General features: G+C 43.2%; 1 protein-coding gene across 1 annotated transcript; it reads left to right on the top strand.

Annotated features, from left to right (window-relative positions):
- The first annotated feature begins 12,007 nt into the window (after positions 1-12,007).
- On the top strand, positions 12,008-12,568 carry LOC122647868. The gene has a single exon (XM_043841175.1). It carries the CDS (start codon positions 12,008-12,010, stop codon positions 12,566-12,568), a length of 561 nt encoding a protein of 186 aa, XP_043697110.1.
- Positions 12,569-14,061: the final 1,493 nt, after the last annotated feature.

Genomic DNA, 14,061 nt, shown 5'->3' with positions numbered 1-14,061 from the left:
ACATTCCTCAATTTGGCCGCAAACTTAAGAATGGGATTAAGAGCCAAATTCACAGGCTGCTCCCACCCCTGCCGAACCACCTCATCATAGCCATCTCTACCAATCCAACCTCAAAAAATCTGAAAGGTTTTGGGCCAAAATCTGCTTTATCCACCACAGCCACCACCATTGGAGAATGATCAGAAAGCCCAGGAGGGTAAAAGGTTGCATCAGAGGATCTAAACACATCCATCCAAGCTAAATTGACCAGAACCCTATCAAGCTTGCAACAAATTCTTGCATCTCCCACTTGTCTATTATTCCAGGTCAAAGCCTCCCCTTTCCATTTCAAGTCTAGAAGCCCAGCACCGTCTATAAATGAATTAAAATCATCCATAGCTTCAATCCGAATAGGGTCCCCTCCAATTTTTTCATTGTTACTTCGAATCACATTAAAATCCCCTAGTACAGCCCAAGGGTTAATAATGGCACTAGCAATAGCCCCAACATCCTCCCACAATTCCTTCCTAGCCACCACAGAATTAAGAGCATAAACAACAATACAAAAGAAAAACACCGAGGTACCCACAATTGACACCTTAGCATGTATGAACTGTTTGGATTTTTGCACCAAAACCACATCATAAAAATTCGGGTCCCAACCTAGCCAGATCCGAATAGAGTTATCAAGATCTCCATTATGCAAATACTTCCAACCCGTCAAAAAACTATCAAAAATAGAAGCACAATTATCCAACTTAACCTTGGTTTTGAAAACCCCTACCAATTTAACCTCATGGTCTTTACACACCTTCTTTATCTCCATTCTTTTAGTAGAGGCATTCATGCCTCTAACATTCCAAGCTAAGCACTTCATTTAGTAGGAAGGGTAGAACTATCATCTCCCCCTTTACTAGGTCCCACACCTTTGGCAACATTAGTCTCTTTCGGGTTTATAAGAACCCGTTGGGCTTGGAACTTGGACCCCCTCCCCGTGGGTCGACCCAGCAAAGAATAAGAATTTAAATTCGGTTGGGACATACCTTTCCCCATTTGCCCTTGAGCTGCACGAATCTCAGCAGATTGCTTTCTAAGTTTATCAAAATTAGTGAGAGATTTCATAGGGGCTGACTCCTTCTCATTTGATAGAATAGAATCCTCCAATAAGTTATCTCCTTCCATATGGGCCGCACCATTCCTTTGAATTTGAATTGGAGTTTGTCTCATCGAATGATTAGGCGCCACCTCAGCAAAATCTGTTGCTTCTCTAATATCTTCCACGGATTTTGCCTTAGCCAGCTCCATACTAACATGGTTACCATTATAGATTGGATTCTCCCCACAAATCTCTCCAATGACTCCATCTTTCTCCTTAGGAATAATTGCTAACGGATTGGGTTGAATATCCTCCTCAAAATCTGCTCCCTCAAGTAATTCATTCCCTAATAAAATAGCACATGATTCCGAATCCAGCATTAAATCTTCAGGATCATAATGCACCTCCTCCGTAAAATCTTCCAAAATGGCAAAAGGATTAGATTGAGACAGCTCCCTGATCTTCGGATGATTCCCTGCCGATTTGAAACTCCCATTCCCTTTATTCTTGATAGAAATTAAGGAAACCGAATCCAATCCCTTTGTATTTGCACCAGCTCCACTATCCGGTTGTTCATCTCCTACTTCATCATTATGAACCTGCTGATCGTCTCCATTGCCGCCACCCATGGCATCTCCATTATTTCCGGCAACACCTTTCACTCGCCATTCCTTCTTAGACCGTGACTTATTCATATTTGAGTCTTGTTTGCCAAACAAACAATTATCTAAGAGATGGCCAAAAACTCTACAATGCTTACAAAGAGGGGGCTTCCAATCATAAACAACTTTTTGATAAAAAACAAGACCGTCATCTCCATATACTGGAACAGAAAAGGGAAGATCCCTATCTACAGAAACTTCCACACATAATTGGGCATAAGACAGCCTCTCCATAGACCGGGTCATTTTATCAGGGACAATAGGCTTCCCAATCACACTCCCAATCGAACTCAACGCATCAGCAGACCAGTAATGAAACGGAAGATTTGGAAGGGACACCCAAACCGGTACTGAGCATAAATCAACTCTTTCCAAGCACACCTTCGGGCTCCAAGGGCGCAAAATCAATGGTCTCCTCTGCACATACCACGGCCCCCCCCTTCAAGAACTTTAACTTTATCATCTTCAAGACTGAAACGAAAAATAAAAAAACCACTTTCTAATAAATTAACATCCACATGGCCTGAAATTCTCCATTGTTTTAACAGCATATCACGAGCAAAGGTGAAGCTAGGTCTGCCCCCGATAAAATGACCCATAAGGGTGTTCTTCCACTTCTCAAGACCTTTCTTAATCATCGAATCCGGGCATTTCGCAGCCAAAGCACCATCAATCTCTTTAGGTTCAATATAAGACAGTTTCAGTCCATCTCCATACGTCGAAGGAGAAGAAGAGGAAAAGAGGGCTGACCATGGAACACCAACATTCTTCCTTGTCTTCTCATATGCACCAATTGAAGAACCTTCCTGCTGCTGCAAAAGAACTCCAGAACCAGCACCCTCCTCCAACGGATCATCCAAAACAAAAATATTTTCCCCCACAGCCGAAGGACCTCCAACATGCAGCAGCCTACCACCATTGCCTTCACCTTGCACCACCGAATAATCCAAGCCCAAAACATCAGCACCACCTACAGAACCACAAAGACCAGGCCACTCACCACCCCCCAAATCACCAAGGGCAGCCGCTCCATCACCACCCTCACCTGAACCACTCACATTCCCCCCACCTTCCCTCCCTCTCGGACTGAGAAGAGGGGGAAGACCATTAGCCGGAGGTAATGGCTTGCCGGCCATCACGAAGAGCAACCACCTAGACCCTCACTCTCAAAATCGCCAGAGCTTCTCTCTCCTATTACCTATTTCGATGTATGTACATTTTCAGTTTATTTGAATCGATACCTATTTTGACATATGTTCATTTTCGGTTTAAACCAGACCGGGTGGGTCATTTGGGGTCCTTTGGGGGCATTTCTTCACATTTTTGGGTTTGGTATTTTATAAAAATTGTCCTTATCTCTTATTAGACGTGTGGATGCGATGTTGAGGATTCTGGCCTTCGAATCGATACCTATTCCGCATTTGTTCATTTTCAGTTTAAACCAGGCCAGGTGGGACGTTTGGAGTTATTTGGGCTTGGGATTTTCTAAAAAGTATCCTTATCTCTTACTAGACGTGTGGATGCAATGTTGAGGGGCGTGACCTTCTAATCGATACCTATTTCACATTTGTTCATTTTCGATTTAAACCAGACCAGGTGGGTCGTTTGGGCTTATTTGGGGGCATTTCGGTACTTTTTTAGGTTTGGTATTTTTTAAAAAGTGTCCTTATCTCATATTAGATGTGTGGATGCGATGTTGAGGGTTGTGACCTTCAAATCAATACATGTTCCGCATATGCTCATTTTCGGTTTAAACCGGATTGTATGGGTCGTTTGATGTTATTTGGGGGCATTTCTTTACTTTTTTGGGTTTGGTAATTTCTAAAAAGTGTCCTTATCTCTTATAATATGTGTGGTTGCGATGTTGAGGGTTGTGACCTTCGAATCGATACCTATGTCGACATATGTTCATTTTTGGTTTAAATCAGACCGGGTGGGTCGTTGGTGGTTATTTGGGGGCATTTCGGTACTTTTTTAGGTTTGGTATTTTTTAAAAAGTGTCCTTATCTCTTATTAGATGTGTGGATGCGATGTTGAGGGTTGTGACCTTCGAATCAATACCTGTTCCGCATATGTTCATTTTTGGTTTAAACCGGATTGGGTGGGTCGTTTGATGTTATTTGGGGGCATTTTTGTACTTTTTTGGGTTTGGTATTTTCTAAAAAGTGTCCTTATCTCTTATAATATGTGTGGATGAGATGTTGAGGGTTGTGACCTTCGAATCAATACCTGTTCCGCATATGTTCATTTTTGGTTTAAACCAGATCGGTTGGGTCGTTTGGTGTTATTTGGGGGCCTTTCTGTACATTTTTGGGCTTGGGATTTTATAAAAAATGTCCTTAACTCTTATTAGACGTGTGGATACGATGCTGAGGGTTGTGACCTTCTAATCGATACCTATTTCACATGTGTTCATCTTTCGGTTTAAACCAGACAGGGTGGGTCGTTTGGGGTTATTTGGGGGCATTTTGGTATTTTTTTGGGCGTAGAATTTTCCAAAAAGTGTCATTATCTCTTATTAGACGTGTGGATGCGATGTTGAGGGTCGTGACCTTCGAATCGATACATATTTTGCATATGTTCATTTTTTTGGTTTAAACCAGATCAAGTGGGTCGTTTGGGGTAATTTGGGGGCATTTCAGTATTTTTTTTTGCTTGGGATTTTATAAAAAGTGTCCTTATCTCTTATTGGAGGTATGGATGTTATGTTGAGGGTCGTGACCTTCGAATCGATACCTATTTCGCCATATGTTCATTTTCAGTTTAAACCAGATCGGGTGGGTCCTTTGGGGTTATTTGGGGGCATTTCTATACTTTTTGGGGTTTGCTATTTTCTAAAAAGTGTAATTATCTCTTATTAGACGTGTGGATGCAATGTTGAGGGTTCTGGCCTTCGAATCGATACCTATTCCGCATATGTTCATTTTCAGTTTAAACCAGACCAGGTGGGACGTTCGGAGTTATTTGGGGGCCTTTCTATACTTTTTTGGGCTTGGGATTTTCTAAAAAGTGTCCTTATCTCTTACTAGATGTGTGGATTCGATGTTGAGGGTCGTGACCTTTTAATCGATACCTATTTCACATATGTTCATTTTCGGTTTAAACCAGACCGGGTGGTTCGTTTGGGGTTATTTGGGGGCATTTCAATACTTTTCTGGGCTTGGGATTTTTTAAAAAGTGTCCTTATCTCTTACTAGATGTGTGGATGCGATGATGAGGGTCGTGACCTTTTAATCAATACGTATTTCTCCATATGTTCATTTTCGATTTAAACCAGACCGGGTGGGTCGTTTGTAGTTATTTGGGGGCCTTTCTATACTTTGGGCTTGGGGTTTTCTTAAAAGTGTCCTTATCTCTGATTAGGCGTGTGAATGCGATGCTGAGGGTCGTGACCTTCTAATCGATACCTATTTCGCATGTGTTCATTTTTCGGTTTAAACCAGATAGGGTGGGTTGTTTGGGGTTATTTGGGGGCATTTCGGTACTTTTTTGGGCTTTGACTTTTCTAAAAAGGGTCATTATCTCTTATTAGACTTGTGGATGCGATGTTGAGGGTCGTGACCTTCGAATCGATACCTATTTCGACATATGTTCATTTTCGGTTTAAACCAGATCGGGTAGGTCCTTTGGGGTTATTTGGGGGCATTTCGGTACTTTTTTGGGCTTGGGATTTTCTAAAAAGTGTCCTTCTATCTTATTAGACGTGTGGAAGGGATGTTGAAGGTCGTTACCTTCGAACCGATACCTATTTCGACCTATGTTCATTTTCGATTTAAACCTGACCGGGTGGGTTGGTTGGGGTTATTTGGGGGCATTTTTATACTTTTTTGGGTTTGGTATTTCCTAAAAAGTATCCTTGTCTCTTCTTAGACGTGTGGATACGATGTTGAGGGTCGTGACCTTCGAATCGATACCGATATTGGCATATGTACATTTTCGATTTAAACCAGACCGGGTGGGTCGTTCGGGGTTATTTGGGGACATTTTTGTACTTTTTTGGTCTTTGGATTTTCTGAAAAGTGTCCTTATCTCTTATTGGACGTGTGGATGCAATGTTGAGGGTCGTTACCTTCGAATCGATACCTATTTCGACATATGTTCATTTTCGATTTAAACCAGACCGGGTGGGTCGTTACGGGTTATTTGGGGGCATTTCTGTACTTTTTTGGGTTTGGTATTTTCTAAAAAGTGTCCTTGTCTCTTATTAGAGGTGTGGATGCGATGTTGAGGGTCGTGACCTTCGAATCAATACCTGTTCCACATATGTTCATTTTCGGTTTAAACCAGACTGGGTGGGTCGTCAGAAGTTATTTAGGGGTCTTTCTGTTGTTTTTTGGGCTTGGGATTTTCTAAAAAGTGACCTTATCTCTTATTAGACGTGTGGATGCGATGTTGAGGGTCAGGGCCTTCGAATCGATACCTATTTTGACATATGTTAATTTTCAATTTAAACTGGACCAGGTGGGTCGTTTGGGGTTATTTGGGGGCATTCCTATACTTTTTTGGGTTTGGAATTTTCAAAAAAGTGTCCTTATCACTTATTAGATGTGTGAATGCGATGTTGAGGGACGTAACCTTCGAATCAATACCTGTTCCGCATATGTTCATTTTCGGTTTAAACCAGATCGGGTGGATCGTTTGGAGTGATTTGGGGGCCTTTGTGTACTTTTTTGGGTTTGGTATTTTCTAAAAAGTGTCCTTGTCTCTTATTAGATGTGTGGATGCGATGTTGAGGATCTCGACCTTCGAATCGATACCTATTTTGACATATGTTCATTTTTTGTTTAAACTGGACCGGGTGGGTCATTTGGGGTTATTTGGGGGCATTTCTATACTTTTTTGGGTTTGATATTTTCTAGAAAGTTTCCTTATCTCTTATTAGATGTGTGGATACGATGTGGAGGGTCATGACCTTCGATTCAATACCTATTTCGACATATGTTCATTTTCAGTTTAAACCAGAATGGTTGGGTCGTTTGGGGTTATTTGGGGGCATCACGGTACTTTTTTGCGGTTGGGATTTTCAAAAAAGTGTCATTCTCTCTTATTAGTCGTGTCGATACGATGTTGAGGGTCATGACCTTCGAATCAATACCTGTTCCGCATATGTTCTTTTTCGGTTTAAACCAGACCGGGTGGATCGTTTGGAGTTATTTGGGGGCCTTTTTGTACTTTTTTGGGCTTAGGATTTTCTAAAAAGTGTCTTTATCTCTTATTAGACGTGTGGATGCGATGTTGAGGATCAGACACCACCTTAAGTGTCATTTGGCACACAAATCAAGGTAATGCCTCTAGATACCCTCCTAGGCACCTAGTGGCATGCAAATCAAAGCGAGGCCATCAGATACTTCCCAAAGTATCTTTTGTCATGTAAATTTAGGTAACGCCTCTAGATACCCTCCTAGGCACCTAGTAGCACGTAAATCAAAGCGAGGCCATCAGACACCACCTTAAGTGTCCTTTGGCACACAAATCAAGGTAACGCCTCTAGATACCCTCCTAGGCACCTAGTGGCACACAAATCAAAGCAAGGCCATCAGACTCCACCTTAAGTGTCATTTGGCACGCAAATAAAGGTAATGCCTCTAGATACCCTCCTAGGCACCTAGTGGCACGCAAATCAAAGCGAGGCCATCAGATACTTCTCTAAGTATCTTTTGTCACGTAAATCTAGGTAACACCTCTAGATACCCTCCTAGGCACCTAGTGGCACGCAAATCAAAGCGAGGCCATCAGACACCACCTTAAGTGTCATTTGGCATGCAAATCTAGGTGACGCCCCCTTTTACAACCTCTCCCTCTCTCTCTTTTTTTCTTCCTCTTTTTTCTATTTTTTTATTTTATTTTATTTATTTTATTTTTATTTTTAGTTTTATTTTTTTTTATTTGTTTAATTGTTGTCCTCATTATCTCGGCTAACCATTTGCCTTATTTTTCTTTGCAGGGCAGCTCCCTTCCTTCGCCCAAGAAATATTGTGGGTTGAAGGCTGTTTCAGAGTGGTACCGCACACTTTGCCCAGCGGTACAGTCGCGGGTTGTTCGGACCGGGCCGGGGCACATCGCCTCGTCCCTGGCTCGCGAGTTGGACAATCCGACTGCGAGGGCTCTGATAGAGAGGTGGTGGCCGAGCACCCATACATTTCACCTTCCCTTTGGTGAGGCGACGGTCACCCCCCTAGATTTCTACATGATCACGGGACTGCCCTTTGGTGGATTACCCGTGACACTGACTCCGGAGGAGAGGATTATAGCCTCAGCAGAGCCATCAGAGCGCCTAGAGTACTACAGGCAGCAGTTGGGGATTGCCGTTACAGGGAGAGAGATCCCCGCGTCGGTCCTGAGGGGTAGCTGGGATGAGAAGGTCGTTACAGACCAGTCGTCGTCCGTCCTTCAGGATCAGCAGGCTCGATGCTTCCTCCTATTCTTACTGGCGGAGGTGATCTTCAGCGATATGACAGGTACGGTGATAGCCGACGTCGCATATGTTCGCTTCTGGAGCATTTTGACTTGGCCGCGGGCTACGATTGGGGGGGCTCGATGTACGCCTACTTCCTGGATATGTTAGATTATCTGGTTGTGGGGTCACCCAACTTGATCGGATGCTGCTATGTCTTATGGGTGAGTTCTCTCAACTTTGCCTTTTTCTCTTTTCCTTTTTTTGTTTTTATTTTATTCTTATTTTTTTGAGCTCATTTATGATTGCCTATTGCAGACGTGGAGCTATGAGATCCTTCGATTTTGGGTCCCTACTTTCAGACCTGGGGATGACCCCGGAACCACCTTTCCTCGGACTACGCGATGGCGTAAGTCCCGCTTGCTCAGGAGCGGTCGCCATAAGGACCTTGGGTCCATTCGCGGCCTCCTGAACGAGCTGCAGCCGACCGAGGTAAATTTAAAGTGGTTGTTTATCTTATTTTCTCTTTTCTTCTCTTCCTTTTTATTTCTGCATTGATCTTGACTCTTTCTTGACAGGCTTCTCTCCGTCCTTATTTGGGGGAGGTGATTTTAGAGCCGGACATGTTTGACAGGGCCTCAGCTCTCTCCACTCGCAGGGTCCTTTTTGAGGGCCCATGGGGGTTTGCTTTTTACTTGGGAGAGCGAGTGTCCCTGCAGTGGTCTGAGGCTCGCTTGGTGCCCTGCCCTCCTCCTGCTCGGGTCCATCAGCCAGCCTTAATGGATCGGGATGAAATCAGGCACTGGAGGGTTGGTGAGCCCGCGATTGGGCTGGTGCTAGCCGAGACGGACTATACCGACTTCCTTCTCCGAGAGACAGTCTGCGTCCCCCTCACCCGCGAGGGTCCTCAGGTAAGATTTCCTCCATTTTCCCCTCTTCTCCTCAGATTGTTAATCTATCTTTTATTCTAATGTGTTTCTCCTCTTGACAGTTTCCAGGTCACCCCATGATTCCAGGGGTCTATGGTGGTGGGAGTTCTTCTCGCGCCTCCCGAGTAGGGGAGGTGGAGTCAGGTATTGGGCCTTCTGGAGAGGTTCCAGCCCTGTGGATTGCTGGTCCAGATGACCACATCCTAGGGTATCGTTCGTGGTTCATTCGCCACCACGAACCTGGGATGGTTGAGGTCATCTTACCACCCCCTCGGGCTGCAGATACTGACCTAGGCCTCCCTCTTCCTTATGACGGGGTAAGCACATCCGACTTTCCTAACTTCATCCATTATTTTTCAAACTCTTGACATCTTGGGTGGTTATCATGTTTAGGTGGATGCGAGCCGATACGCCGATATGAGGTGCATGATGGCGAGCATGGATGAGATGATCATCTCGCGTGTGGACGCGGGCTATAGTATGGTAATGCTTCGTCTCTTCCCCCCCCCCCCTTTCTTCTTTCTTTTTTTTTTCTTTTTTTTTTTTGTTTCAATTTTTATTATTGTTATTTCTTGCATATCTTTTGATTTTCCTCTCTCTCTCTTTCTCTCTCCTTTTTTAGAGGGTTGAGCTCGACCATTGTCGGAGACAGATTGAGAGACTCAGGCTTGCAAATGATCAGCTGCAATTCAACCTTACGCGGGTTGAGGTCGAGAGGGATGCCTTGATAGCGTCCCAAAGCGGAGAGGGGGGAGGCTTGGATGTTGACGATTACTCCCCTGAGTCATGACCGCTCCTCTTTTTTTTTTTTATTTTTTTTTTTATTTGGAAATATTGTTACACTTATGTATATTTATTTTCCTTCCCTTCTCTTTTTTGTTTATACACTTTGGTATGGATACTGGTACAATTTTTATGTATACGTTTCTTCTTCTTCTTTTTTTTTGTACACAAACGAATTGTCTATGAATTCATTGGATATTTCTTTCTTTGAAATGCACATGAGACTCCATCCCTTTCCTTAGAAGCACAAATTCCATTGGTAAATGGTTCCATTACATGAGCAAGGACAGAGAAATTGAGAAAAGAAAGACAAACAAGTAAAGATAGGAACATCCAATTGATATCACTTATTTGTAACATTTTTCGGATAATAGCATCACCACTTCTTGTGTCACATCTCTGAGGTTTTGAAATTTTCCATCTTAGGTTGTTCCTGCCTCGGAGATATTAAGGAAGTGATATAAAAACTGATGTGAGTTAAACCCATGAATCTCACATAATTGTTCCCTGATGTTTCTGATTTTTCTCTCTCGGCCTTCATCCAAGGGCAGTTCCACTGGATTTCTTGGACATCTCTCTCCTCCAAATATTTCTTCCAGTCTTGGACCTTGTGGAATTCTGACTTTTCCCTTTGTATTTGATAATGCATAGGCCAGAGGTGAGGACACGGAATTGGTGTGACCAGTTTTAGTTTTTCCATCAACCACATTTGGAATACCGCCGGAGATCCATGAAGGAAATCTATACCGTATTTCTGAGACTGACTCATGGTATCAAACCCTTTGAATGTTTCTGCTAAAACGGTACGAGCGATGTCGCATCCTTCTTCAATTTGTCTCACCACTTCTGCAATTATTGGGGACATGCCTTTTCCTAGAGATGCTAACAAGTACATCCCAATCATACAGAATAAGTATGCCCACCTTCTGCGTCGGATCTGTCTTTCTTCTTCAAATCCATTGTTGTTGAAGATCTTCACAACTTTCAACGCATCCACCTTGTCATAATCGAGAACTTGCTTTAACTCCTTATTCATGGCAAAGAAATCTCCCAAATTTTTGAAGACCTGTTCGTTCTTCATAGTTGGGAGGAACGACTTTCCTCGAGGGGGTGACATCATGCAAGCCCGAAATTCTTCAATGGTCGGAGCCAGCCAGACTTTTTCGAAGTGAAACGCGTGCAATTGGGGGTTCCAGCACTTCGATACTTCCCTTAGTAAATCATGATGGAGCTTGAAACAACCGATCCTTCCCAATACTATCAAATGGTGATCCTCTAGGAGTGTAGGCTCGTCCACATTTATCCGGAGAGTCCACTGATGCAACTATTTGTTGAGTCCTTCTTTCTTTAATCCTCTCATGCTACCTGTATCAAGAATTGGGTTAGCATTTTGTGACATAGAATGAATAAATCCTTTGTTAATAACCAGCTCTAGATGACTTTCACTTATAAGCTAGGTTAAGGAATGGAAGGCTAAATGGCAAGATTTACCCATATGTGCAAGGGACGCCGGCTGGCGGAATTTATGGGAGGAAACCGATACAATGCCTTCTCTTTTTTTTCTTTTTTTTTGAGACCGTACCCGAATACATCGAGTTGCCTACGTATCCCTTCAGAGGAATCAGGTCGAATGTAGTTCAAATTGCTTCACATATCTCAGACAAAATACTTCTTTAGCTGGTCCATATTGACCAGACCCTGAAGATCTTCTCCATCAAGATCAGAGAGTTGGACCACCTGTCCTAGCAATATGGTCTTGACTTTGTAGGATCCACTCCAATTGGGTCAAAATTTTCCTCTTGGGTCATGAATTGGAGCTCGCTGCTCTCTAAGGACCAGATCTCCTTCCTCAATGCTCCGAGTGTAGACACCTTTATTGAATGCCCTAGCCATTCTTTGCTGATATTTCTTGAGATTATCCATGGCCTTCATCCTTTTCTCATCCAGGAGATTGAGCTCTTCGTACCTGGCCCTTACCCATTCTCCTTGTTGAGATTGCTTTATCCCAACCGAATTTAAATTCTTATTCTTTGCTGGGTCGACCCACGGGGAGGGGGTCCAAGTTCCAAGCCCAACGGGTTCTTATAAACCCGAAAGAGACAAATGTTGCCAAAGGTGTGGGACCTAGTAAAGGGGGAGATGATAGTTCTACCCTTCCTACTAAATGAAGTGCTTAGCTTGGAATGTTAGAGGCATGAATGCCTCTACTAAAAGAATGGAGATAAAGAAGGTGTGTAAAGACCATGAGGTTAAACTGGTAGGGCTTTTCGAAACCAAGGTTAAGTTGGATAATTGTGCTTCTATTTTTGATAGTTTTTTGACGGGTTGGAAGTATTTGCATAATGGAGATCTTGATAACTCTATTCGGATCTGGCTAGGTTGGGACCCGAATTTTTATGATGTGGTTTTGGTGCAAAAATCCAAACAGTTCGTACATGCTAAGGTGTCAATTGTGGGTACCTCGGTGTTTTTCTTTTGTACTGTTTTTTATGCTCTTAATTCTGTGGTGGCTAGGAAGGAATTGTGGGAGGATGTTGGGGCTATTGCTAGTGCCATTATTAACCCTTGGGCTGTACTAGGGGATTTTAATGTGATTCGAAGTAACAATGAAAAAATTGGAGGGGACCCTGTTCGGATTGAAGCTATGGATGATTTTAATTCGTTTATAGATGGTGTCTGGGCTTCTAGACTTGAAATGGAAAGGGGAGGCTTTGACCTGGAATAATAGACAAGTGGGAGATGCAAGAATTTGTTGCAAGCTTGATAGGGTTCGGTCAATTTAGCTTGGATGGATGTGTTTAGATCCTCCGATGCAATCTTTTACCCTCCTGGGCTTTCGATCATTCTCCAATGGTGGTGGCTGTGGTGGATAAAGCAGATTTTGGCCCAAAACCTTTCAGATTTTTGAGGCTTGGATTGGTAGAGATGGCTATGATGAGGTGGTTCGGCGGGGTGGGAGCACTGTGAATTTGGCTCTTAATCCCATTCTTAAGTTTGCGGCCAGATTGAGGAATGTCAAAAAGGGTTGAGGAGCTGGAATAAGGAGTGTGTGGGGATGTTTTTCTTGCGATAAAGGAGGCCGAGGCTGATTTGTTTCAGATCCAGTAGCTTAGTGAGCACCTGATGAACCGAATTTGGTGCTGATGGAGAAACAGGCTAAAAAGAAACTTTGGGAGGCTTTGGCTCTGAAGAGAAATTTTTGAAAGAAAAGTCAAGGGTGAAACACATTCAGTTGGGGGATGGTAATAATAGCTTTTTCTACAAATCATGATTTGTAGGCGACATAGGAAGCACATCATGGAAATTCAAGGGGAGAATGGAGATATTGTGAAGAATCCTAACCAGATTAAGGAAGAAGCTATTTCTTATTATAAGAATTATTTGGGACTGATTCGGTTGACAGTGGTTTCTTTCCTAGCTCTATTCCTTTGCAACATGGTTTGTCTCAAGCTCATCAGGAAAGCCTTACTAGGAGAATCTCTAATAAGGAGATTATGGAGGTTGTGTTTGCTTTTAAGAATTCTAAGGCTCCAGGACCGGATGGTTTTGGAGCAGCCTTTTACAAGCATTCATGGGAGATTGTGGGAGAAGATTTGACTGGGCTGTAAAGTGGTTTTTCATGAAGTCTTACCTTCCTAGTTCGGTTAATGCTACTTTTATCCGCCTTATCCCTAAGACAGGAGATGTAACCTCATTTGCGGGATATAGGCCTATAGCCCTTTGCAATCTCTTTTACAAAATCATTACCAAAGTGTTATCCAATAGGCTGCAAGGGAGTGATTGGGCAGGTGGTCGATGGTTCGATCTGCTTTCATCAAGGGCAGGTCTATAGTAGGGAATATTTTGGTTTGCCATGATGTGGTTCGAGGGATTGAGCAGAAAGGCACTAGCCCCACAGTTGTTTTGAAGATCGATCTCCATAAAGCTTATGATTCTCTCAGTAGGAGGTTTTTGTTTGAGATTATGGAGAGAATGGGTTTCCCTCAGCAGTTCATTGGTTGGGTGAAGGTTTGTGTGGACTCCCCTTCTTTCTCCATTTTACTGAATGGGAGTCCGGCAGGATATTTTAAAGGAGGAAGGGGTATTCGGCAGGGGGATCCAATATCTCCTTACCTATTCACTATTGCTATGGAGGGCTTCTCGGCTATGATGAGGAAATTGGAGGTTGAAAATAGGATCACTCTTCTCCCCGGGTGCAAGAGGTCCCATCTCTCTCAC

This window comes from Telopea speciosissima, unplaced genomic scaffold (genome assembly GCF_018873765.1).
Source record: "Telopea speciosissima isolate NSW1024214 ecotype Mountain lineage unplaced genomic scaffold, Tspe_v1 Tspe_v1.0247, whole genome shotgun sequence".
In the NCBI taxonomy this organism is placed as follows: domain Eukaryota; kingdom Viridiplantae; phylum Streptophyta; class Magnoliopsida; order Proteales; family Proteaceae; genus Telopea; species Telopea speciosissima.
Note: the sequence above shows the minus strand (reverse complement) of the source record. Positions and strands in the feature narration are given on the sequence as shown.